This window comes from Ornithorhynchus anatinus, chromosome 9, assembly GCF_004115215.2.
Source record: "Ornithorhynchus anatinus isolate Pmale09 chromosome 9, mOrnAna1.pri.v4, whole genome shotgun sequence".
Taxonomy (NCBI): Eukaryota; Metazoa; Chordata; class Mammalia; order Monotremata; family Ornithorhynchidae; genus Ornithorhynchus; species Ornithorhynchus anatinus.
This window is the reverse complement of record NC_041736.1, coordinates 41,614,284-41,637,884: the sequence shown is the minus strand read 5'-3', so window position 1 is coordinate 41,637,884 and position 23,601 is coordinate 41,614,284. Positions and strand designations below refer to the sequence as shown.

The following is a 23,601-nucleotide window of genomic DNA, read 5'->3' as shown; positions in this document are numbered from 1 at the left end:
CATGGCCTACTGGAAAGAGTACGGGTTGGGGATTCAGAGGTCTTGGGTTCCAATCCTGGCTTTGCCACTTACCTGCTGTGTGACCTTGGGCAAGTCACTTAACTTCTCTGTGACTCGGTTCACTCATCTACAAAATGGTGATTCAATATCTGCTCTCCCTCCTAGACTGTGAGCCCCATGTGGGACAGAGACAGTATCTGAGCTGATTAACTTGTATCTATCCCCGTGCCTAGAAAACTGCTTGATGCATTCTAAGCCCTTAACAAATACCATGATAATAATAATAATAATGTCACATCCCCCCTTTAATAGATGAGGAAATGGAAGCCCAGAGGGGTTAAGTGTTTGCCTGAGGTCACACAACAGAGAAGTGGAGAAGCTGGGATTACAATCCAGGTCTCCTGACAACCAGTCCTGTATCTTTTCACCAGGCCATGCAAGTGATTACCTCTGGATTTGGTTTGAGATTTGCGGCAAGACTGACTGATGAACTGTTCAGAAAAAAATCCTTATGTAAATACTAGTTATCTTCTCATAGCCAAGGGCGCTTGTATATTCTCTGTGAGGGGAACTCATGAACTTTGGTGAGATCGCTACCAGGAGGAGGGAGTGGGCTTAGCAATTCTCCAAGTCTCAGCAAGCAGTCTTTAGGGAGCAGAACTAAGGGAGCCCTAAATGCTTCCCTTGCTTTTGAGGGTTCAAAATCTGAGTCAGGGGATGATGGCAGCAAGACTACTGGGCTAATCTCAAGCTGCACCAGTATGGCTGTGCCTCGACCATAGAGAGAAGATAGCACCAGCAATCTGGGGATGCCCTTTGGTGTCCAATCACACATGTGGCAAGAGTGGGTATCAAAGGCCACTGAGGGGGCAAAGGAAACCCCATGAATTGCACAAAGCATTATAAGAGAAAAGACAAAACCATCTTCAAGCTCGCAATCTCTCAAGGGTTGGGGAATAACCAAAAAATATCCCATATAAGTAGACAAAAATTGCAACGGAAGCATGAATGTATAATTTATATGAGTAAGCAAGTACTCAGGATAGATCAAAATACTCAGGTGTGGTTAATCCAAGAAGCCCAGATGAAAGGCAGGTCCTCGGTCCTTCAATACAAACATTTGTGTTAACTGGGCCCCGATAAATCTCAGTCCTCTCTTCTCCTAGCTGAACAGCTTTCAGTTATGAACAGCTGAGTTGGAAGGGTAAAAAGGACTGTGGAAGTTGATGACAGAGCAGGAGTCAAGCAGTAGAGTTTATTCTAGTGAATGAAAGGGCCTGGCTGTATCTGTGCTTGGGGAAAAACCTTCTCCAGCTGCTAGATGGCTGGTGATTACAGGGAAAATTGACAGTGATGTGTACCAACCCCCTTCCCCCAGAAGCAGTAACATAGGCCTTCAAGTGCTCCCTTCCCTCCTGACAAATCCCACTCTCTGGGTCACAAAGCAAATGGCTCTCAAGAGATTGGCAGGCACAACTGGGGTGGGTAGAAGGGTGCTGGCAATTGGGAGACCTGCGTATCCTCTCAAAAGAACATGTCCTCTTTTCTCCCTCCCACTCTTTCCATCCCCATGAGCACAGCAGCAGCAAAGGGAGGGCACTGTAAGTTGGTCTCAAGTATGACTGTGACAGATGACAAGAAGGATGTGGCTGCCACCAGGGTCAGGATCTGGCCAACATGAGTTCATCTGAGACTTCTGCTAAAACTCTTTTGGTAAGGTGGAAACCAGATTGAAAGAGGATGAGGAGATATTTGAAGACAGGAAGTGAAGACAACAGAAATAGATACCATTTCAAGAAGTGACAGCAAAAAGAAAACGGAGGGAACTCTAAGGTAGCATATGAAGAGGTTGAGACTGGAGGAAAGAGAAAGAAATTGAAAGAGGATGATATAAGAGAGGAGAAGATGAGAGAAGAGAAAGAAGTCAGGAGGGTGTAAGGTCAAGGGAACTGACTGAAAGGCTAGAATCGGAGAGCCTGAAAACCAGGTCGGAGATGAATAACTGAAGTTGGGGTGTGGGGATGGGGGGAATGAAAGAATGAGGAAAATTGGAAGCCAAAGCCAAATAACGTCAGGTACCTTCATGAAGAAAATCCTGAGCCCTGAATGAGCAGGAAAATTTTAGGGAGAATTATAAAGTTAGCTGAAGTTAAGCAAGTGAAGTGGAGAAAGGGAGCAAAGAGGAACTTAGAAGTTAGTAATTATAATAGTCTAATGGTCGTGGAAGTTGGTAAAAGGGTAAGGGAGGAAGAGAATTAGAAATATGAAGAGAAAAGAGTCAGTAGAATGACAGTAATAATAATAATAATAATGGTGGTATTTGTTAAGCACTTACTATGTGCCAAATTCTATTCTAAGTGCTGGGTTACATATAAGGTAATCAGGTTGTACACAGTCCCCGTCCCACATGGGACTCACCGTCTTAATTCCCATTTTACAAATGAGGTAACTGAGGCACAGATAAGTGAAGCTTACCCAAGGTCACACAGCAGACATGTGGCACAGCTAGGATTAGAACTCAGGTCCTTCTGACTCCCTGGCTCATGCTCTTTCCACTAGGCCATAAGAGACAATCCTGGCTCCACCACTTGTCTGCTGTGTGACTTGGGCAAGTCACTTAACTGCTCTGCACCTCAGTTACCTCATCTGTAAAATGGGTATTTAATAATGTGAACTGCATGTGGGATATGGACTTGGTCCAACCTAAATGGCTTGTATCTGCACCAGTGCTTAGTACAGTGCCTGGCACATGGTAAGTACTTAAGTTAAGTAAGTACTTGACAAATACCATTAAAAAAAATAAAACAACAAGCTTACAAATAGGAAAGCCAGAAGACAAATGGAATTTAAAGGAAAGAGGATCAGCTGTGGATAGGACCAGTGGGGTAAGAATGAATGGAACCAGGGGAGGGAGGGAGGGAGGGGGAGGGAGAGAGAGAGAGAGAGAGAGAGAGAGAAATGGCCTATGAAGCTGTTTCTCGGAGAACGTGTGTTAGGGGTTATGGGGGAATTCCAAGGGGGTTACAGAGAACAGGTGCCTGACAGCGGCTGCAGTTTCTTTGAAAAACTTCCACTTTACCGAGGCAAGAACCTGCTTCCTGTCTTTTCCCTTTAGTTAGTGACATTTCATTTGAGAACTCTCTTACTGTATTTACTCTGGATGTACAGTATGGAAAGTAGAAAAAATACAAAGTGCTTAAAGTGGTATCACCAATTGCTTAATGGATTGGGGTTCCAGAGCTATTTTCAACCCAACGGAAGTGGGGGTTGGTAAGTAGCATTTTTATAGTAATAAAGCATGGTTCACTGTGCATAGATAAGATGGATTTTTGTGAGAGGCCCCATCTGACAGATGGTTAGGGGAGGTCCTGCCAACCACCTGAACTCTGGGAGCTGCCCCAAATCAGTAAGACTGATGGTTAAAGAGGTGTGAAATATTATCTGTCAATGAGATGACACCCTAGTATCCTTGTTCCTGGGATGGATTCATGGTGGTTGACTGATAAAAGTGCATCAATGGTGGAGAGTTGGGACTACACAACTCTAACACTTTCAAGACTGGGTTTGGGAATTTCTCCTGGAAAATTCAACTGGGAATGCTAACTCTGGTTAGGGAAGAAACAGTACCCGGGATCTTCTCACCTTCTCCATCAGTCTGCCTCTCTCCGTCTTTGTTCCTCTTGAGCTAACCTCTTCTCTTTTATTCTCATCTCTCCTCTCATTGGTGCCTTGCTCCCACCTTTCCCCCTGCCTGGAACTCTCCCTCTCGCCTTTCAACTTCAACAAACGATGGCTCAGCTCTCCCCATTTTCAAAGCCCTCCTGAAATTACATCTCCTCCAAAAGGCCTTCCCCAAATAATTTCTCTTCTCCCCAGGCTATAACCCCCAACTACCCGTTTAGAAGTCTGCACCAACGACTCATTTGGGTATTCTCAGCATCCTGCAGCATTTATCTACAGATCTTACACACCTTATTAAATTAGTAGTAATTCATATACATATTCACTTTTCCTTATTACTCTTCTCTGTAGATTATTTTAACATCTGACTCCTCTACTAGATTGTATAAGCCTTAAGGAGAGGAATCATGTCTACTAATTCTAATATAGTCATCTAAGCACTTTTAGTACAGTGTTACTATAGGCACTCAATAAATGCTATCTGTTGATCAACTGTTCTTGGATGAAATAAAAAGGAAGAAATCCAAGATTTTACCTGAAAGTCACAGGTAAAAGTAGTTTCTAAACTAAAAGTAGATTCCTGTGATGATTTTTAAAAAATGTGAATACACTGAAGGAAACAGTGAGGGTAATTTCAGGGGTAGGAAGAAAAGGGTTGTGTCAAATATTGCAATAGGTTTTTGCCACTAGTAACTAGTGGTTCACAACTCTCCCCAATTTCTTCAGAGAGAGGTGATGGGGGGATCATTCAGGGGATCCCTGGATGGATCTACTGTCCCAGGATGAAGGAAGGGGTCTAGAATGAGAGGTTAAAAGAGAGTCAAGTATTAAAGCCCAAGAAGAGAAGAAACCAGGAATTGGGGGAGGAGAAGAGATAAAGTAATATTAGAGATCTGAAGATGTGGAAGCCACATGTGATTCTGGGCAGGATCCTAAACAAATCATGCTATCTGGATGGAGAGTAATCATATTTTTTAAAAATACCCTACAGAAAAAAGAAATGGGAGGGAAGAGGACAACAGGTAGTAGAAAAGAAAAGCCAATATGATCACCTCATTTTTCTGGGGATATGGGGAAATTTGAACTTCAAGAGAAGGCAGGAGGACCTGCGAAGATTCAAACATCATCTTTGCAGGTGACAACTACTGAAACCTTGAAGTGGTAGCAGCTTTGGAGAAAAAGACAAAAGGGCATACACAGTTCATTCAGAATGGCAGCGAGGAAGCCTCTCCTTCACAGCCCTATTAGGCTCCCTCCAACCACAACACCATTAAACAGGCTAACTATTCAATCAGCCAGAGTCTGGAGTGTCATGTTGTTCAGATTCTAGGAGCCAGGCAACTATCAGGGGCTCCAGGGATATTTGTTGATGAAATGAATTATTAACCAACAATGGCACTTGAACGATTCATAATCCCCATCCCCCACTGCCGACAGTACCTCTTTCCAGGCTGAGCAGTCGACGCCTGGATAGATAGGTTGACTCCTGGAATGTAGGCTGGTGAGCCACTGGGCCATGACTCACTCTTTAGCCAAGCATATGGCCTACTTAGATGCATGGTGGGCCTTCAGGCATCCCTAGAGAACGGGCCACTTTGGAGATCCTTGGAAGACAGGAGTTACTTCGGGAAGCCCCTGGGAGAGCCTGGGGCAGTTGGGATCGTAATGGGCTCATCCAGAGTTCACATCAGCTCAAGAAAACACCGAAGGCTCCAGCCTCCAGGCTGATCTAGGCTCATGAGGTTCCAAACCAACCCCGTCTCCTGTATGGACAATCTAGGGCTGACCCACCCCCTTATGTTGGCTTGGAGGTCTTACAACGAACCTAAGGCTCACGAGGATGTGCAATTTGCTGCTCACTAAGCTATATAGCCCTACCGCCACATTCAGCAGAATAAAAATAATAATAATAAAATACTGTAGTATTTGTTAAGCAATTACTATGGGCAGAGCACCGTTCTAAGTGCTGGGGTAGATACAGGGTAATCAGATTGCCCCACGAGAGGCTCGCAGTCTTCATCTCCATTTTACAAATGAGGGAACTGAGGCACAGAGAAGTTAAGTGACTTGCCCATAGTCACACAGCTGACAAGTGGCAGAGCCGGGATTCGAACCCATCACCTCTGACTCCCAAGCCCGGGCTCTTTCCAATGAGTCACGAATGCTTTTTTAAAAATCCCTTAGGGCTAATTAAATAGAGGGTCATGCTGAAGGAGTGGCAAATTTGGCAGCTGTTGAAGCACACCTGTAGAGTGATCGTTACAACCTTCCCTCCGTTCCTATTGCTGTCATCACCCCTGTCACCATATTAGCTGCAGCCTAGTGAGCGACCAAAGCTTTAAGGGAGACGGTGGTGCCCAAGACTCCGTTTGTCTCCCAGCCCCTGAATACGGAGATATTTTCTCCATCTTTCCTGATAGTGGGTGGCTTCATCAAGGGAATCAAGACAGATACGGTAAGTAGACAGCCTTGTCCGTTGAAGGGTTGGGAAGAAAGAGGTATGAGGATATCTGTATTGCAAAAGGGAAGGAGCTCAGAAAGGGGCCAGCATGGTGCTATGTGGGCAAATGAGGAGGGGAAGGGAATGTCAAGTGCCCTGCCTAAAAGCCAAGTTTACCTAGTAGAAAGAGCTTCCAGACTGCCCTAAACAAACTTCCATACAAGAGGTGGGTGGGAAAATGATACATCATTTCACGAACTAATGTTAGCCCGAATGACTTACGAGACTATTCCCATCTGAATAAGGTTCATTCATACCTGAAAAAATAAATAAATTAGAAAGTTAACTGATCCCTACTGTGAATTACAAAGCTCTTCTGTCTGTTGAAGATTCTTGTATTGGGGAGAGTTTTTATTCTCCCTTGAAAAACTTCACAGGCCGAACACCTCTATCATGATCGCTGGAAGTTTATGCAGGGGTCCACCCGAGAAAGGAGAAGGGGAGGCAAATGCCAAGGGTAAATAGCTAAACTGAGAGAAAATTATTTCAGGTTATAAGAAAATCAGGCATAAGATGTTTAAGTTTTGGATTATAGCTATATGGTTAACATCTTTACATTGTTAATGGATTATGATTATTATTAGAAGGCACACTGGCTTGGAGAATCATTGGTCTGTTTCATTATGGCATTATTATGTTCTTATGGGGTTAGGAAAGAACCATAAATGTGTGTGAGTTATTAATAACAACAATAATTCTATATTAAGCACTTACAATCCCTTCTCATCATGGTCACATAAAGATCACCTCTTATTACAATGTTGCATTTGTTAGCCACAGTGCAGCCCCATTTTTCCTCTCTTGATGTCACGAACTTCCTGAAGACTTTGTCCCATCCCTAATTCGTGAGTGCCTGGCTGATCTGTCTTCTGCTGTTTTATCCTAATGGTAAATCATTTGACATTTTACTTCACTGTGCCTTTAAAAGCACTTCTTCCATTCATTCTATATACAGTACTATTCTTAGATCCTTTTCAGAAACATGGTTTTGGTAAAATTGTGGAAAATTGCCCCCAAAATCTAACCCTATATTTTATACTGACTCATATTCAGAAGTGATTCTATGAGGCAATTTCCCCTATGAATGCAACTAAGGGCTACCCGGGATTTATATATGTGCGTATACACACACACACACACTCGTGTCACTTTATATCTATATATATGTGTATATATATAGATTTAGTCACTTCATTTCCTCCACAGCATCCCTTACAGCACCTCTGCCTCCTATAACGCCCTGTCCTAAACCATCCTGGGAGTCAGAGGTCACAGGTTCTAATCCCAGCTCCACCACTTGTCAGCTGTGTGACTTTGGGCGAGTCACAACTTCTCTGTGCCTCAGTTATCTCACCTGTAAAATGGGGATGAAGACTACGAGCCTCACCTGGGACAACCTGATTACCTTGTATCTACCCCAGCGCTTAGAACAGTGCCTGGCACATAGTAAGCGCTCAGCAAATGCCATCGCTATTATCTTTAGCCTCCTCTGCTCAGGGATGTGGCAAGGAAGACAGAAAGCACTTTCTCCTGCTGATGACGCCTGACAATGAGAATTCTTTCACTCAAGGCCATGGCTAGGGGAAACCAAATTTATGGCAAGACTCTTGTTCTGGCAAGCTCCTAGGTCTCATTGTAGCAGGAGCCAGAGGGAAGGAGGTAGAAGGGAGGAGTCCTGGTAAAAAATAGAGCTTGGAAATTTTTCCCCCTTGGCCTCCCAGCCCCCTGCAGCCCCTTCCTCAGCATACCCTTTGGTTGCAAGTATGTGCTCCTCTTTGCCAGCTTCAGCTAAGAACTGAGCACTGGCGGGGCGGACTAAGAAGGTGGTGGGAAGCGAGAAAGTACTGCCCTGAAGGGTGGCAAGAGTAGTCACACTTGCCATGCGCTCGGCACACTTATGATCTAACTTCTCTTGGGCTCTTGTAAAACAAATATTCTGTTGGCTGCTGACTCATTTTTTAAATCACAAGCCGACAAAGACGACAGTCCTGGTGTGGGCCATCTAACAGCAGAAGCACTCGGAAAGTCAGTAATCAGTCAATCAACCAATAGTATTTATTGAACTCTTACTAGGTGCAGAGCATTACACGAAGCACTTAGGAGAGTACAATACAATAGAGTCAGCAAGCCCATTTCCTACCCACAGTGAGCCAGCAGAAGTTTTGGGTAGCAGGAGTTTCGGGTAAGTGCTAAGTGCAGAATAACATTCTAGACTTCTTTTTCTTGCTTTTTCACTTTCGTGAATTGACAGGTCTGATTTCAAGAGTTGTTGCCTGCTGAATTTGCAGCTTTAGAAATTGGTGGGCTTTTTTTTTTTTTACTAGTTTTCAAACTCTAATAAATATCATGAAGTCAAAATATATTGTGAACACACACACTGGTGCCTACCTGTGGATTGGGCTTTATTTTAAAATGGTATTTGTTAAGGGCATTACTATGGGCTGGTACTAAAAGCCTCACATTTCCTTGATTTCCCTAGATGAAAAGGGCGTGCCTACAAGCACTCACTAATGCTAACAAAAGTAGCAGCCACTGTATTAAGACTGAGTTGCCAAAGAGTTCCACTCTTGCTTTGGGTGTCTATTGAGTCATCCTTATAAAACACAGAATGTCCCCATGACACTCCAAGGCTGATGTAATTCCTGCGCACATCCAAGACACCAAGACAAAATCTGTCGGGATAGGAGAATTAATGACTGTAGTTCTACTGTCAGCTTCATTTTCCTCACTTGCAAGTTTAAAAGCCTGGGATGTGCAAATACTCCGGCTCCCTGTCTGTCCTCCGTTGGAGACAGATCTGATGGGTATGCATGCTAGAGGGGCTGAAGCTCAACGTTTTCACCTAAGTGGAGTTCACCCCCAGGAGCAACCGAACGCTGGCAGCTTGCCCAGCCCTCGGCAAGACCCGGGGAATCTGCCTGGGCTGGGGACCCTGCTGTTCAGTAGGATTATGTGTTCATTTTTAATTCCTCTTTTTGGAAAAACAAATACAAACTGGAAAGAAAATGAGTTCCTTCTTTCACTTTGAGGGATTTATGAGAACTGACCGTCCATTTCCCAAGCCTATTACATTTCACATGAGTTCTGAGAAGAAACAAAAAACGCCATCGCATTCCTCTTGCCTCTCCCAGAACACGAGTGAGTGATCTGAACCACGGCTTGTCTCTGAATGGATTAGCTTTTGGGCCTCACTTTTCCCAATGACAGGGGGTTGTTTTGAGCACGTCAAGAGTGCAACTGAATAGAATTCTTTCTTTTTCTCTTGCAGGGCACTCTCTACTCAAAGCACCATTTGGTCACTGCCCACCTTTTAAATTGCTTCCTTTTCTGAGATTCAGAGAAACACAAATGTTTGTATTATGCTGTCCTCCGGACTTGAAGCATTCTGACTTCTCCCCTCTGAAAAGGGGGAATTTCAGGCTAAAAGACAGTCTCTCTTTGTCCTCAAAGAAATAATTGCATTGACATCTTGGCACTTGTACTTCACCCACCCTACTCCTTGCTCTCGATTCAATGCCGCTGACTGTTTATGCCCTCCGCTCCACTGCACTTATTTTAGAGTGAGAAGTGTGGGCTGGGGCTTGGGGGAAAAGTGATCTTCCTGAATGGGGGACTTGACTGATCAGAAAGCAGTGCAAGTTGGGGCTACTAGGTCATGTGATGTTCCAATGGCATCCCAGGGACAGCAATAGGTCCAAGGTCCCGGAGTAAATTCATCGTTGCTGGGAAGTTAGATGATCTGAATTTTAGTTAAAGTTTCACCACTGATGGAGGAAAGCTGCTTAACTACTTTAAGCCTCATTTGACCTATCCATAAAGTAGGAATAAGAGTGTTTCTCTGGGATTTTATGAAAATGAATGAGATGTCTATAACCCTCTGGAGAAATCTTGGGAGAAACCCACGGGAGAAGCACAAGGTAGCTCTCAACATTCTTACGCTTGAATGTGCAACCAAACCCCCAGCAGGCTGTAGAGAAAAAGGGCACAAGAGTTGCTGGGAAAACAGGCAGAAATCAGAAAACAGCTTTTAACTAGAGAGCCCATGAGCTATCGCACCTGGAATAAAGGACCCACAGGGAATAACGTTCAATGATGGATGAAAATCTTAGAAGCTGGTCGAATGCTGGAGAAGGTACATCCTGCTGAGAGTTAGGAACAGAAAAGTCAAAGCTGTTAACCTAGTGGATATGGCAGAGGCCACGTTAAGTAGCAGTGATGTGGTCCCAGAAAGGAAGTGACAGCCTTTCCTTCATAGCTCTGTGGAAGTCGCACCTGGAATACCATTTTTGTTTCTGGACACATCAAGGCCAGAGGGTAGAAAAGAGAGAAATTGGAAAGAATTCAAAGAAGAGCTGGATCAGTAATTAAGGGGCCACAGGGATTGTCTGGGAGAAGAGATTACAAGAATGAAATATGAATAGCTTGGCTTAGCGACAACATGGGCAGGGCAAAGAAGGGGAGGTGTGATAGTTGTCTACATTTACCCCAGGGCAGAAACATGATGGAAGGAGAAAGAGATATAAAAAAGGAGTGCAAGAAACGAAATGCTCAAAGCATCTCTCTCAACACAGAACTGGATCTCAGAGAAGGCTCTAAAACAGGAAGCAAATGCAGGAAACCAACATCACTCCTTAGGCTCCCTATCTTTAATCAATACACAGGATTTAATGAGCCCCTCCCTACTGTGATCTGAGTCCCGTACTAAGCACTTGGGAGACGACAAACGAATTTCAAGACATAATCATTGCCCTCAAAGAACTTCCAGTCTGGCAGGCGAGGCAGGCTCTTAAATAGATTACAGAGAGAAGGGGAGTAATAGAGTGTGTGGGTGTGTGTGTTGGTGTACATACAAACCACCCCCCCACCTACCCAAGGGCTATGCAAGAGGCAAGAATGAGGCACAGTGAGTAGGCTAACCTGAGAAGAATGAAGACTGACCTGAGGTGTAATGAGAGAAGAGAGTTGATAAGTAGGAGGAAGAGAGCGATTGAGTGCCTCAGAGCCAATGGTCAGGAGTTTCATTTGATGGAGCTAGGAATAGGCAATGAGCAACCATTGGAGATATTTGTGGAGCGGGGATTCAGGTGACTTAACTTCTCTTTGCCTCAGTCACCTCATCTGTAAATCAGGGATTAATACTGCTAGCCCTGGGACTGTGTCCAACCTGATTAGCTTCAATCTACCCCGGTGCTTAGTACCGGCCCATAGTAAGCACTTAACAAGTACCATTTAAAAATAAAGTGTAGTAGGATGTTTAAGGTAAGTGATCCATGCAGCAGAGTCAAGTATTGCCTGGAGAGGGGAGAGACTGTAGTCTTGGAGAATAGTCTTTAGCTCCAAGGAAGGTTCAGTTCTGGGAGTTGGAAGAGCTAGGGATTGATTGGAGAGTACACAGTCACTGAGAAAAACCCCCAGTTGGGAGTTATGACTGCATGTGTGTGTGTGTGGGGAGAATTCCACTCTAACCCTAGGCCAAAGGTCACCAGAAAGACAAGGACAGGTCTGGGTCCTCCCTTAAGTTTTGAATTATTATGTAGGTCTGGGCTAGTCAGGGAATTCCAGCCCAAATCAGATTTCCAGGTCCATAAGAAGATATTAAAACTAACCTGCCTTCCTAGGACCCCCAAACCTGGGAGTCTTACGGGGCAAATCTGGATCCGAAAGATCATATATCTCTCTCCTGAGGCAAGCGCTGGCAGGACTGGTTCCAAATCTGAATCACAGGGTTCAAGTGGAATAAAATCTGGATCAGCCATAGAATTACAGGCTGCTGAATAATACTGAATGACATTTGGCTCGCCGTCAGTCACCAAAAAAAAGGTCAAGTGACCCTAAGGCCCATGGCAGCCATCCCGTGGATCGGTCCTCAACCTCATTTATGAAAGAAAATGAAGACCGAGACACAACTAACCAGAGAACGAGGGAGAGGAATGGAAGGAAAAGTGAACAGAGACAGAGGCAGTTAGTTAGTAGAGGCAAGAAGACAGCTACATCCCTTGTGAGGAAAAGCAAAAAATACACGTGTGAGACGATTTCCTGCTTTATTGTACCTGCCAGAAGTCAGTGTTTTCTGAGCATGTCCTTTTAGCTACAGTGGCTCTTATACCGGGTAGAGATAAACCTATATGCTATTCTCTGCAATGACCTATTGCCATAGCTAGTAGTTACTTGTTCATTCATTCATTCATTCAATAGTATTTATTGAGCACTTACTATGTGCAGAGCACTGTACTAAGCGCTTGGGATGAACAAGTCGGCAACAGATAGAGACAGTCCCTGCCGTTTGACGGGCTTACAGTCTAATCGGGGGAGACGGACAGACAAGAACAATGGCACTAAACAGCGTCAAGGGGAAGAACATCTCGTAAAAACAATGGCAACTAAATAGAATCAAGGCGATGTACAATTCATTAACAAAATAAATAGGATAACGAAAATATATACAGTTGAGCGGACGGGTACAGTGCTGTGGGGATGGGAAGGGAGAGGTGGAGGAGCAGAGGGAAAAGGGGAAAATGAGGCTTTAGCTCGGAGAGGTAAAGGGGGGATGGCAGAGGGAGTAGAGGGGGAAGAGGAGCTCAGTCTGGGAAGGCCTCTTGGAGGAGGTGATTTTTAAGTAAGGTTTTGAAGAGGGAAAGAGAATCAGTTTGGCGGAGGTGAGGAGGGAGGGCGTTCCAGGACCGCGGGAGGACGTGACCCGGGGGTCGACGGCGGGATAGGCGAGACCGAGGGACGGCGAGGAGGTGGGCGGCAGAGGAGCGGAGCGTGCGGGGTGGGCGGTAGAAAGAGAGAAGGGAGGAGAGGTAGGAAGGGGCAAGGTGATGGAGAGCCTTGAAGCCTAGAGTGAGGAGTTTTTGTTTGGAGCGGAGGTCGATAGGCAACCACTGGAGTTGTTTAAGAAGGGGAGTGACATGCCCAGATCGTTTCTGCAGGAAGATGAGCCGGGCAGCGGAGTGAAGAATAGACCGGAGCGGGGCGAGAGAGGAGGAAGGGAGGTCAGAGAGAAGGCTGACACAGTAGTCTAGCCGGGATATAACGAGAGCCCGTAATAGTAAGGTAGCCATTTGGGTGGAGAGGAAAGGGCGGATCTTGGCGATATTGTAGAGGTGAAACCGGCAGGTCTTGGTAACGGACAGGATGTGTGGGGTGAACGAGAGGGACGAGTCAAGGATGACACCGAGATTGTGGGCCTGCGGGACGGGAAGGATGGTCGTGCCATCCACGGTGATGGAGAAGTCTGGGAGCGGACCGGGCTTGGGAGGGAAGATGAGGAGCTCAGTCTTGCTCATGTTGAGTTTTAGGTGGCGGGCCGACATCCAGGTGGAGACGTCCCGGAGGCAGGAGGAGATGCGAGCCTGAAGGGAGGGGGAGAGGACAGGGGCGGAGATGTAGATCTGCGTGTCATCTGCGTAGAGATGGTAGTCAAAGCCGTGAGAGCGGATGAGTTCACCGAGGGAGTGAGTGTAAATGGAGAACAGAAGAGGGCCAAGAACTGACCCCTGAGGAACTCCAACAGTTAAAGGACAACCTTGACATTGAAAATACTTGTAGTGCTGAGAATGGCGAAGAGAATCTAGCAGGACTAGGCAGCCCCAACACACTCTTGCCCCTTTAGAAAGGGTTGTCAGACACGGCTCTGGTCTGTGGGCTACAGGGAAGGGAGTCCACCCTCAACCTACGGAAATGAAAAGCTAAGGTATACAGGCTTTTGGAGAACCAGAATGCCCCAACCTGCAAGGAAAAAACACTGCAGCCAGCTGCTTGGCCACATGGCTGCATCCAAGGTGGCCAGGAGGTTAAGCTTCCCTCTGGGCTGGAAGCTCTTCGTGACTGGGAAACATGTCTACCAATTCTGTTGGATGCACTCTCCCAGGCACTTACTGAAGTGTTCTGCGTAATGCAAGTGCCCAGTAAATACCAATGATTGATTGATTGAGTGTATTGAAAAGGAAAACACAAAATATGCAATTCTTTCATCTACTAACCAGAGGAGAATATTCAGTCACTAGCAGTTACTTGGAAATTGCGTGGGCCCAAAAGAATACATTACTGCTTTGAGGGCAGCAAATTCTGTTTCTCATCCCAAACCCTGAACTCCCAGGCAATCTGCCAACCTCACCCAGTGGATAGGATGGACCCATGGGTAATAGATTACTAGAATAATGAGGTGAGATGATGGAGAGGGCTGCTCAGCAGGGCTAGCAGAGGAAGCCTACATAGCCTCTCTTCGTAGCGTGGCTGGCTATTACCAACTCCCTGGATAAGGAATACCATTTTTCACACAATTTCAAGAAAATATGGAGGAAAGTTGAATTTGGCAAACACAGGGAAGGCTGATCTTGTTTTCTGATCAAGATGGTTGGGGCTGAGGTAGGCTCAGAGCCAAGTCCCTCCCACCCCTAAAAACACTGAGTCATCAACCTCTTGCTTTGTGTGCGTCATCTTAAAGCTTAATATGGAAGTAAGAAACCAAAATGGAAATGATTCAAAGTGGTTTTCATCACCAACGAAGATCTAGTTGGGCGAACAAAAATTTGTGATCCTAGGTGACAAAGAGTTCTGGGGAGCTGCAAGGAGCAGGAGGTAGGAAAGGAGTAAGTTCATTTATGGGGTTTGGGCTTCTCTTCTCCATACTGGTCCAACTGCCACATAAAACATGAGGTTCAGCTGAGAATGAAGAGAATCATTTCTGCTCCTCCCTGTCTCACTGGAATTTTGCATGGGCTTTTGTGGAGAAAAAGGCCAAGAGCCTTTGATTTCTGTCATTGAGGGAGAAAAGGGAAGGAGGGGAAGGCTCCTTCTCATATATTACAGAAGGGTGTTAGTGGGGAGAAAGAGAAAGGCATTAACCCTTAGAGCCCAGATATGAAGGATTTGGAAAATGATACAAACTACCCACAGGAACTACAAAGGCAGCAGCAAAGTTGAAGCAAAGAGAGGAAAAGATGCAAAAGTTAGAGCCCAAATGTGTATTCTGAGCCTCTCCTACCAGTTGGCAATCAGATGGTAGCCGAGGAACAGTAATATTCTTCAGAGCAGGATGTAATATTAGGGAAAGAGGGAGAAAGCAAAATCGAAAAGCAGAAGGAAGAGGAGGGAAAGCAGAAAGTTGCAAACAAGTACCAGTCGTGTTACTGTTTCTACTACTGCTTTGATCGTTGGAGAAGAGGAGGTGGTGACATCAATCAGGAAATCAAAGGACACTTGCGAGATTTTCTCCACTATCTGGTATATGAAGGTGGTCAGCAAATCCCCACAGAAAATATGATGGAGAAACTCATCATAACTATTGAAGGAGGATCCACATACACGTGAATGTGTTTGCCTTTGCTCAAGGGAAAAGCTGGATGTTACAAAAAAAGGACTGGGTATAAGGAGCTAAATAATTTCAGAAAAATCTGGTTTGTGACTTTCAGTTATTCCACAAGGGAAGGAAATCACACAATCACTGGTATTTACTGAACACTTACTGTGTGCAGAGCACTGTAATAGACACTTGGGAGCAAAATTGGCAGACACATTCCCTGACCACAAGGAGTTTAAAGTCTAGAAGAGACAGGTGCTTATTTCATATGATGCAAAGGTGGGTCAAATTGACAAGATCAATGTAAGAAACGCATGATCCAGAGTATTAATTGGGGAGGGAAGGTGATAAGCTTAGGCAAAATACATTCACTTTAAAAGAAGGAGGGGAGAAAAGCTTCTCAAATTTTGCCTCTTATTCACCACAATCAGAATTACATTGGTTGTGGATTTTATCGCCTCTCAGAAAAAACTGGCAGGACAAGAAAACGTCCAAAAGTAACATACGCAAGAAGACTGGAATGAGAGACTCACCTTGGAAGTCCTTCAAAGAAAAGAGATGAAATTTAAAAAATAAAGAGCCAAGAGATCAAATTGTGTAGATAAAAGTTTGGGGTAAGGAAGATTAGATCAATACATTAGAATACAAGGCATGGATACATGATTCTCCAAGCATACACTGGTCACACTAACAAAATCTGGGAAACACATGTCAAATTTATGTATGTTTTTCTGAAAAGAGGATGGATGAACAAATGAAAAAGATTGATCATTCATAGTCAAGAAGCACTGCTTTCTTTTCAAGACATTCAGGAATGATGAGAAATGTTTAAGAAAAAGGTCTAGGGGCAGGAATAAGTGGCATGATAGCTTGAGGCAGTTTTGAAAACGAAACAATTTGTGCCTCTAGAGAAATGTCTGAAAAAGACTATACCTAGGAAAAATAAGAAGATAAGAAGTGGTACCCTACAAATAACAGTTAAAGCAAGTAAATGAAGAAGGCATAAAAAGGTTTAAAATATGGAGAGACGATAGGAAAAACATACAAAAAAAAAAAAGATGAACTCATAAGCATTTCGGAGTACGGCAGAAGATAGAAAAAAGGAAATTGGTAACAGTCCTGCAAAGCAATAATGAATGGCTACAGACAAGTGCTGTGGGAGCAGTGTGGCCTAGATGAAAGAGCACAGGCCTGGGATTTAGAGGACTGCTGTTCTAATCCAACTACCACCTCAGTTTTATTGTACTCTCCCAAGAGCTAAGTAGAGTGCTCTGCACCCAGGAAGCGCTCAATAAATATGATCAACTGATTGATAATCCCAGCTCTGTCAGTTGCCTGCTGTGTGACATTGGGCAAATCACTTACCTTCTACTTTACTTAAACATGAGCCCCAAGTGGGACAGGGACTGTGTCTCCCTCAGCGCTTAGAATAGCGATTGACACATAGAAAAAGAAACTGGGGACTCAAAAACATTCAATAAGGTGAGATTGCAGTAAGTCTTTTGAGGAAAGGAAGTGCACTGGAAATAAATGGGTTCGGTGAATAATTTTTACAAAAACTGTTTGAGAATCTACAGTGAACAATGACTTTGAACAGTTCTTTCTTTCTCTCGCTTAGGAACCTACACCTCCGCATAGGCAGATTGTTTCTTCTAGAGGAGGTTGGGAAATTCTACTTCCAGAGTGGCTGGCTCACCCTGCAAAACAGTCCTTGCTCAAAGATGGGAGCAGATTAGTTCGACTCTACAGCTCACCCTTTGGCGGGAGGAGGAAAGGAAAACTGATGGCTTCCTGAGGAGGTCCATCTGCTACTGCCTGGTAATTTTCATCATCAGGTGCAAGGTCCATGAAGAAGTAATCAGGAAGGTAATGAATCGTGAGGTGAATGCCCACACACCAGACCTTAATTATCCACACTAAACACAATTAACTCTTTGAATTAGGGGCTCGCTGGACCCCCAAGAACTTCACTGTTGGAATAGCACTTTGCTGCCATCAAGCATTTTACAAGCTGATGCTACTCAGCCGAAAGAAAGCTCCATTTTCTCTCTGAGACTCCAAGTTTGGATTTGGGTTCACTCTGGTTTGCAGAGGTTTACCCTCTGTGGCAGAGAGCCTTAAACTTTGACCCAGAAACATGGAGGGACCAAGCCAGCCACTTAGAAATCTAGTTAATCCCATCCAGAAAATGACCTCGATTGAACCGAGGTCTAAGGGAAAGATAGATTCCCTCTGACAGCTGATGTCTAACACAGCAAGTAACAGGAATCAGTGACCCTTGGCTAGTCCCAAGGGGCAGATAATCCCAATCTACTGTAGGGGAGGAATTCGGAGCTAAATTCAACTATTTTGGCACAGAAGCTGAAGGACTGCTTTTTGTTATGGCCAGTACTGTTTGTTCCTAGGTCATCTTCCTCTTTGCTAAAAATCACCACCCTCAAACATCATAATTCTTGAAGCAGCAAGTGACCACAATATGCTCAACCTCGCAGTGACCTTGAAGCCGAGCACGGGTACGACTAAAAATAATTTCTCATCAAAATGTTTATGATGTCACACTCGGCATAACAAGAAGCACGTTACACATGAGGACATGCAAGCTGGGCTGGATTAACACTGGAGCAAAAATAAAAATGAAAGAAGAAGCTGAGGGCCAAGACTGGACACGGCAGCCTCTCCCTGGCCCCGCATCTGTAGGGCAGGAGAAAGAAACCTCGGGAAGGAATCCTTAATCAGTTCCACCTTTCCTCACATCGGCCCGGTGGGAGCCGTGTGACCAACGCAGACACACTTTCGCCTCACCTCTGCCTCGCATCTGTCTTGCCAATGATTTCAAAGGATACAGAGTCTCAGACTGTGTACCACTCAGAACTGAGGTCTGCCTCTGGATGACTAAGGAGAGGGTTGCCAAGAGGTAGCTTGCGGGGAGGGGATAGTCCCAAGACCCGTTTGCCCCTCTTGGCAGGAAGCTGGTGGATTGCTCCCTCTGCCCCAGAAATCCAGGGGCAGGAAGGGAGGAGGAGAAACAGTAGAGAGCCAGCAGGCAACTGCCACAAGATTGCTCCTGAACAGTCTAATGGGCGGGACTGGGGCTGAAGAGGCAGTAGAGTCAGTACCTGGGGGAGGGGGGAGGATGCCAAGGAGTGGTCTGAGGTGCTAGACTGGGCCTGTGGGGCTGGCAATGTCACCACTGAGGTGCATACAATATACACTGGGCAAATGACATCTGGCTCCAAAGGTTTGGCCTGCCTTTCCCAGCAATACTCCCTCCACACGGGTTGCCCTAGCTGTGTAGAAACCCCCAGGAGTGCCCTGTCCAGAGGCACTCAAACTTGCTTTAGGCCCAGAGTTGCTGGTGGCCAGCAGGCTTCCCGACACACTGCGGCCTGGGCAGGAGCTATGTCCAGGTCAAGTCTACTCTTTCCAAGGAAAAAAAATAAGTACTTGCTTTGATTCATACTAGAGTGCTCACACCAGCATTTACTGTTCTGCCATGTGGCATGATTTCCTCCTCTGGTGCTCAATTATTTAGCTCTGGTGCTAAATTAGTTTTAATCTGAATGGCTGTGGAATGGGCAGGGAATGTGCCTAATTCTGCACTCTCCCTAGCACTTAGTAGAGTGCTCTGCACACAGTAAGCATTCAATAATACCACTGATTGATATCGCCTCCTTTTTTTTTAATCACTTACTATGTTCCAGGCAGTGTACTGCATGCTGCAGTAGATACAGACTAATTAATTAATTAATCATTCATTCAATCGTACTTATTGAGCACTTACTATGTGCAGAGCACTGTAGTAAGCATTTGGAATGTACAATTCGGCAACAGATAGAGAAAATCCCTACCCAATAATGGGCTCACAGTCTAAACGGGGGTGACAGACAGCAAAGCAAAACAGAACAAAGCAAGTAGTCTGGCGTAGATATCATCAAGATAAATAGAATCATAGATATATACACATCATTAACAAAATAATCAGGTTGGACACAGTCCAGGTCCCCCATGGGGCTCACAGTATTAATCCCCATTTTACAGATGAGGGAACTACGATACAGAGAAGTTAAGAGATTTGCCTAAGGTCACACAGAAGACAAGCGGCAGAGGCAGGATTAGAACCCAGGTCCTCATGACTCCCAGGCCAATGCTTTATCTACTAGGTCATGCTGCTTCTCATACTTATGGATATCTGTTACCTCTTGGGCCACTTAGTACCTATAGGAATTTCTGTGGCTGGAAAGTATTTGAAATGATGTGGACATGGCTAATGAAGATTCCTCCTTCTGGGAGCATTTTAGTGCCCTTCCTACACCTCGCTGAGATTCACACAGGAACCTACAAACTAAGGACTAAACACTAAGCTCCTTGTGGGCAGGGATCGTGTCTACCAACTCTACTGTACTGTACTCTCTCTCCCAAGTGCTTTGTACACTCAGTCAGCGTTCAGCAAATACCACTGGGTTCACTGACTGACTAGACCAGCTATTTTAGCTCAATTTTGGCAAGTGGGAGTGGCTCAACCATCTTGATGGCTCCCAGATCGATCTCTCCCTCTTTCACTGCTCAATCCTTAAGCATTTCTCTCTCCCCATTTCCCAAGTCTCACTCCATTCGGGTCTTCTCTTCAGAGGGGGATGTGAACTCCCAAGGGGCTGTGCTGGCTTTTTGCCAACAGCCTGAGGGTGGTGATTAATTAGACTCAAAGGAAACAGAGTGCAGCTGCTTAACCCCCTCCCAGCGCACTGGACAGGTCCCAGCAGGTGCTGCAGGCAGGTACTCACTTCCAGGTGGCACATGATGCTGGGGCCTGAGGCCTCCAGGTGGCTAGACTGCAGCAGCGGCTGAACCCTAGCTGTCCTTGCTGCAGCAAACCCTTATCCTAGCAGCCCAGAGCAGCAGCATACCTTTTCCCCATTGCTTCCTACAACAGGACCAGATCTCAAGACAGCTTTGGACCAGCCTTGGGCTATGAGGTACTAGATGGCCGAAACCATTCAAGCTGCTCCAAAGATTGCTAAGTGGTTTCCTGCAAATTGGACTTTTTAAAAGGGTATTTGTGAAGCACTTACTATGTGTCAAACACTGTTCTAAGCTCTGGGGAGATACAAGTTAATCGGGTTGGCTGATAGAGAGGGTGACTATCTTATTTCTCTGGGAGGGGGGTTTTTATTTGTTTTTCTGAGTAATGACTGCTGTAAAAATTGCTTGAGCAGCTGTGCCCTTGGGGGAGCTTCTGCACTGCTCTGGCATGGTGTACTGCTTAAATCAAACAGCAAGCCATTTTTATACTACTCTCTCCAACCCTGCTCCCAACCTCAGATGAGAGGCAGTTTTATGCAAAAGTGGGAAGGAGGTACATAGAAGCACCAATCTCCTCCTCTGATTGAATGCAAACTGGTATGCCTGTGTGAGGAGGCAGCTGGGTACACCCTTTATTTACCCCTCCCTCAGCCCCATGCCACTTATGCTCTTAATTTATTATCCATATTAATGCCTGCCTTCCTCTCTAGAATGTAAGCTCATTGTGGGCAGGGAATGTGCCTACCAATTTGGATATATCATATTTTCCCAAGTGCTTAATATGTGATGAAAATGGTTTTCAGGAGATTAATCTCTTTGGCATAGAAGGGCCAGGAATCCACATTTACTTTATGACAAAGAACTCAAACCTAATGCACACTTTCACCAGCAATTAGTTGGCAATAGCTGAAGGTCTCAGCTGGGAGGGAAGAGCAGTCATTAATGTGAGGTGGCAAAAATCAAACACTTGGATCTATCAGAAATCCAAATACCAGAAAAAGGTACATCCAACAGCTTCTTTGACTTTAGCCAAAGTTTACAAAACCGACTTCTTCTGTTGCCATATTAGTTGGAGTGATGTGAGAAAGCAGTTCGACATAAATAAAAGAAGAACTTTTGGGTAAACTTGAGTAAGTGGAGGGAAAAAGGGAGGCCCAGCACACTGCTTCTGAGAGGATCTTCTCCCGGAAGCACAACTGCCAACCTGCTTTATCCTTGATGGCATAAATCAGCTCAGTGGCCTTGGGGGTGGGGGGCTTAAAGAACAGGACCAAACACTTACCTTTTGGTGGGAGTGGGCACTCCAGAGGATATGTGGCTAACCATGGTGTCATTCATATTGGTCAGTGGCCTGGGAGGGCTGGAAGAAAAGGCATTGACTCTCTATTAATGATTACTAACATGACTAAGAGAAACAAACAAAAAAAAGGCACCTAGAGATAAAGACAAAAGAAATAACTACCACTCTTGATAAGCGCAGAGGGTCAGAGGGAAAATATACATATTTTAAAAATAATTAAACTTGGAGAAGAAAGCTCCTCTCTCGGTGGGCCCCACTGCCTTAAATGGGTGCAAGGGCATGAACTTCAAAACACACAAGGTGGGCAGGGAGGTGGTATTGTGAGAATACCGGAAACCCAATAAAGGCAGAAAAAGCGCCGGAGCTGTAATTCTTTACAACACTTTCCCTACACTCTATAGAACTGCCGGGAAACTGTGACCTGATGACAAGCAAGGCTTCTAAAATTATCCAGAAAGTCAGCAGTAGAACTGGAAACAAAAACCAGGTATACACAATTTTTCTATAATATGTTTATATTGTACTCTCCCAATTGCTTAGTACAGTGCTCTGCACAGAGAAGGAGCTCAATAAATAGTAATAGTAATAATAATGGTGGTACTGGTTAAGCGCTTACTATGTGTCAAGCACTGTTCTAAGCGCTGGGGTAGATACAAAGTAATCAGGTTGTCCCACGTGGGGATCACAGTCTTAATCCCCATTTTACAAATGAGGTAACTGAGGTACAGAGTAGTTAAGTGACTTGCCCAAAGTCACACAGCTGATAAGTGGAGGAGCTGGGATTAGAACCCACTACCTCTGACTCCCAAGCCCGGGCTCTTTCCACTAAGCCAAGCCGCTTCTCCATGACTCATCGATTGATCCTAAGTACACATTTTGAATAGAAGGTTATTTGGAAATTTCTTCTGACAAGGGTAACAGGATAGCATGTGATGTGATTTTTTTTTCTATAGTATTTTTTAAGTGCTTACTATGTGTCAAGCACTGTTCTAAGTGCTGGGGTAGATATAAGTTTTAGCAGGTTGGACACAGTCCCTGTCCCACATGGGGCTTCACACTCTAAAGTAGGAGGAAGTACATATTGGATATTAGAAGACATGATTATGCAGATATGTACCTGCATCAGCCAAGCAACAATTTAAAAAAAAATATTTTTAAAGTGCATATGTGCCAGGCATTGTACTAAGCACTGGGGTAGATGAAAGCTAATCGGATTAGATATAGTTCATGTCCCACATGGGGCTCACGGTGTTAATCCCCATTTTACAAATCAGGTAACTAAGGCTCAGAGTAGTTAAGTGACTTGCCTAAGATCACACAGCAGACAAGTGACAGAGTTGGAATTAGAATTCGGGTCCTCTGGTTCCCAGGCCCGTACTCTTTTCACAAGGCCAGGTTCATCATGAACATTCCCTGCCCCCTGCATTACTGGAGATTGAGCAGATTCTGACTTGCATGTTAGTTTTGTGCTTTCTGGTTCAAAGTGCCTCTCTCTCTTAGGTCCATGTTACCGAGGCAGAAAATATTCTCTGACTGCGCCAGTTTATCCAGCAGCCCAAGCTTACATATTTTAGGGTGCTATCTGCATGCTGGGAGAAGTTTGTAATTCTTTATTGCAGTGAAGAAACTTATTTCACAATAAGATGGATGTATTTTCAAACTGGTTTCGGAATGAGTCCAGGCATGGCTCCCCGGTATCATTTTCAGCTCTACAAACATCACTTTTTTAAACTATCAATCCAGATTCTCTCTTAGAACCATAATGGTATTGAGGGGAAAAAATATCCCTAATATGAATATCTACATTACAAGTTTCAGCTGGTAAATTTCTGTTGCTTCTGGTCCCACTCCTTGGGGTTTAATGGATCCCAGAACATTACAGTCAGTGAAAGGTGACCTTATAGCAGGTGACACATTTTCGGAGAAGGACTGTTCAAGAAATTTTGACATTTTCTTACGCTATTTTGCCTCTTCAATCATCAGCCAGGTCTTTCTGGCAACTCCAATTGTTCCATC

The 23,601-nt window shown here is 44.8% G+C and overlaps 1 protein-coding gene across 6 annotated transcripts in view; it reads right to left on the bottom strand.

Annotated features, from left to right (window-relative positions):
* DTNB (dystrobrevin beta) overlaps positions 1-23,601 on the bottom strand; it is a 217,177-nt gene that overhangs the window by 77,248 nt on the left and 116,328 nt on the right. For all 6 annotated transcript variants that reach the window (XR_005660349.1, XR_005660347.1, XR_005660348.1 and 3 more), the window contains one exon: positions 21,568-21,645. Coding sequence is in view for 2 of the 6 variants with exons in the window: in XM_039913078.1 (XP_039769012.1) it covers positions 21,568-21,645 (78 nt within the window). In the remaining 4 variants the exon portion in view is untranslated. The remainder of the gene's footprint in view (positions 1-21,567; positions 21,646-23,601) is intronic.